The sequence below is a fragment of the Juglans microcarpa x Juglans regia genome, chromosome 6D (genome assembly GCF_004785595.1).
Source record: "Juglans microcarpa x Juglans regia isolate MS1-56 chromosome 6D, Jm3101_v1.0, whole genome shotgun sequence".
NCBI classification, from domain to species: Eukaryota; Viridiplantae; Streptophyta; class Magnoliopsida; order Fagales; family Juglandaceae; genus Juglans; species Juglans microcarpa x Juglans regia.
The window spans coordinates 17431700-17433958 of record NC_054604.1 but is presented as its reverse complement, the minus strand read 5'-3'; the positions used below and the strand labels follow the sequence as shown (position 1 = coordinate 17433958).

General features: G+C 38.8%; 1 protein-coding gene across 1 annotated transcript; it reads left to right on the top strand.

Annotated features, from left to right (window-relative positions):
- Window positions 1-669, top strand: LOC121235428 (putative protein FAR1-RELATED SEQUENCE 10). Its single transcript, XM_041131772.1, has one exon. The coding sequence runs from the start codon at window positions 1-3 to the stop codon at window positions 667-669; it is 669 nt and encodes a 222-aa protein (XP_040987706.1).
- The last annotated feature ends 1590 nt before the right edge of the window (window positions 670-2259 follow it).

Here is a 2259-nt window from a genome sequence, read left to right as displayed (position 1 = left end):
ATGGATACCCCAAATGTGAGAGATGATGAGAAAGTAAGTGATGATCATAGGGTTTTAGAACCAACGTCGGGGAATATTGACGATGATAGAGTTTTAGAGCCAACGCTTGAGAATGACGATGATGATGAGATTTTAGAGCCAACGGTTGGGTGTTTTTTTAAAACTGAACAAGAACTCATTAACTACTATAAGCAATATGGGAGACATATTGGATTTGGCATAATGACCCAAAGAAGCAGAAAAGAAGTTAATGGGACTGTTAAATATGTAATACTTCGTTGTGCGCGTGGCGGTAAGGCAAGGAACCAAATTACCAACCTTTCTAAACCACGCCCGATAACAAAGACCGATTGTAAGGCGAAGATTAATGCACACTTGATTGGTGATGTCTTAGACATAACTACTGTACAAAATGCAAGATTTTTTAGATGTAATCTAGCTATTGATGACTCCGTAAAGAGGCAGTTAGATATCAACAACAAGGCAGACATCGGCATGTCCAAAAGTTTTAACGCCTTAGTTGTCGAGGCTGGTGGATTTGAGAAACTTCCATTCATTGAGAGAGATGCACGAAATTATATTGATAAGGCTCGACACATTAGACTTATCAAAGGAGGTGCTGATGCACTTCATGGTTATTTTGAGAGAATGCAACATAAGAATGACTAGTTTTACTCACCGATCGATTTGGATGATGATGGACGACTGCAAAATGTCTCTTGGGCCGATGCAAGTAGCAGAGCAACATATGAGTATTTTGCGGATGTTGTGACAATTGATACAACATACCTAACAAATAGATATGACATGTCATTCGTGTGACGCCCCCAGATTCAGCTTGGGATCGGACGGACACCGAAGCTTTGGGACATGCAACACAAGGTTACCTGCCCCCATTCATGACATATAAGATGCAATGTTCTTAACATACATCTAGCATTTTTTTTTAGCAATACTATGCACCAAACTTATAATATCCCAAATTGTTAAAACATAAATCAGCATACTTAAAACATCCACGATTACAGCACGGGTCTCAGAAGACTATAATCTCAAAACAATGGAGACCTGGTTCTATAATTACATTGTCAAAATATACTATTGGGCTAGTTTGTTGAGTAACTCGCGTAACTCGACTAATCTAGTCAACCTCCTCCAGACTGCTAGTGTCTGCTTTCTGCTCTGATCCTGATACATCGCCTACCAGTCGTGGGGAATGGTAGTTGGGACTACTACGGTGAAATTTGATTACAAATCTCAACAAGTTAACAGGAAACTTTCACACAAGTTAATGATGCATGCATGGCAGTAAAAGCATGAATGCATAATCAAAGTCATAAGTAAATATAGCATAACTTGACATATAGTACGGCATAAATGACATAACTTGAACTGAAACTGAAACTTAGCTTGACGTGGCATGGCATGTACGTGAACTTAAAACATAACATGGACTAGTAACATAGCATGAACGTGAACTTGAAACATAACATGAACTTGAAACATAGCATGAATGTGAACATACATAATTTGAACAAGAATTTGAACATAACATGAACCTGACCACAACATAACATGAACTTGAACTTGAAACATAACGTGAATGTGAACATGACATAACATGAACATGAACTTGAACAAATCATGACCTAAATATGAACTTGAAACATATTCTTGTCTCATGGGGTCACCATGATTGAGTAATCTTATCCCATGGAGTTACCATGATTATGTATTCTTATCTCATGGGGTTACCATGATTGACATGAACTTGAAACTTGACATGAACGTAAACTTGAATATAACATAACGTGAAACATGACTTGAACGTAAAACACATGAATTTGGAATTTTATTCAATAGACTTAATTAATAAAAGTGACCATACGGGTGCTACACGGGTCCCCTTAAGCCGTGTGTCCCTGCCGATTACCACATCACAACACAAGTGTCTATACCAGCTGTGAGTGCGTTAATACGTACTCCACAGTTGTTGTGGCCCCACGTATTATACATGTCACAAGTGTTGTATCTCATGTAGTGTATGCTCTAGGTTGTTGTAGCCCCATGAATTATTTGTATCACACTTGTTATGGACACACATAACATAAAGTGTGGCTCCACCGGCGTTAGTGCCTTGCTTGCTCTAGTGACCAGCTAGTTAGGCCCCATTCGCAACTTGTTGACTGTACTTCGTCAACCCAGACAATTTTAAACCTATTTAGACACTCCAGCGTGAACAAATGAGTTCCACTAAGA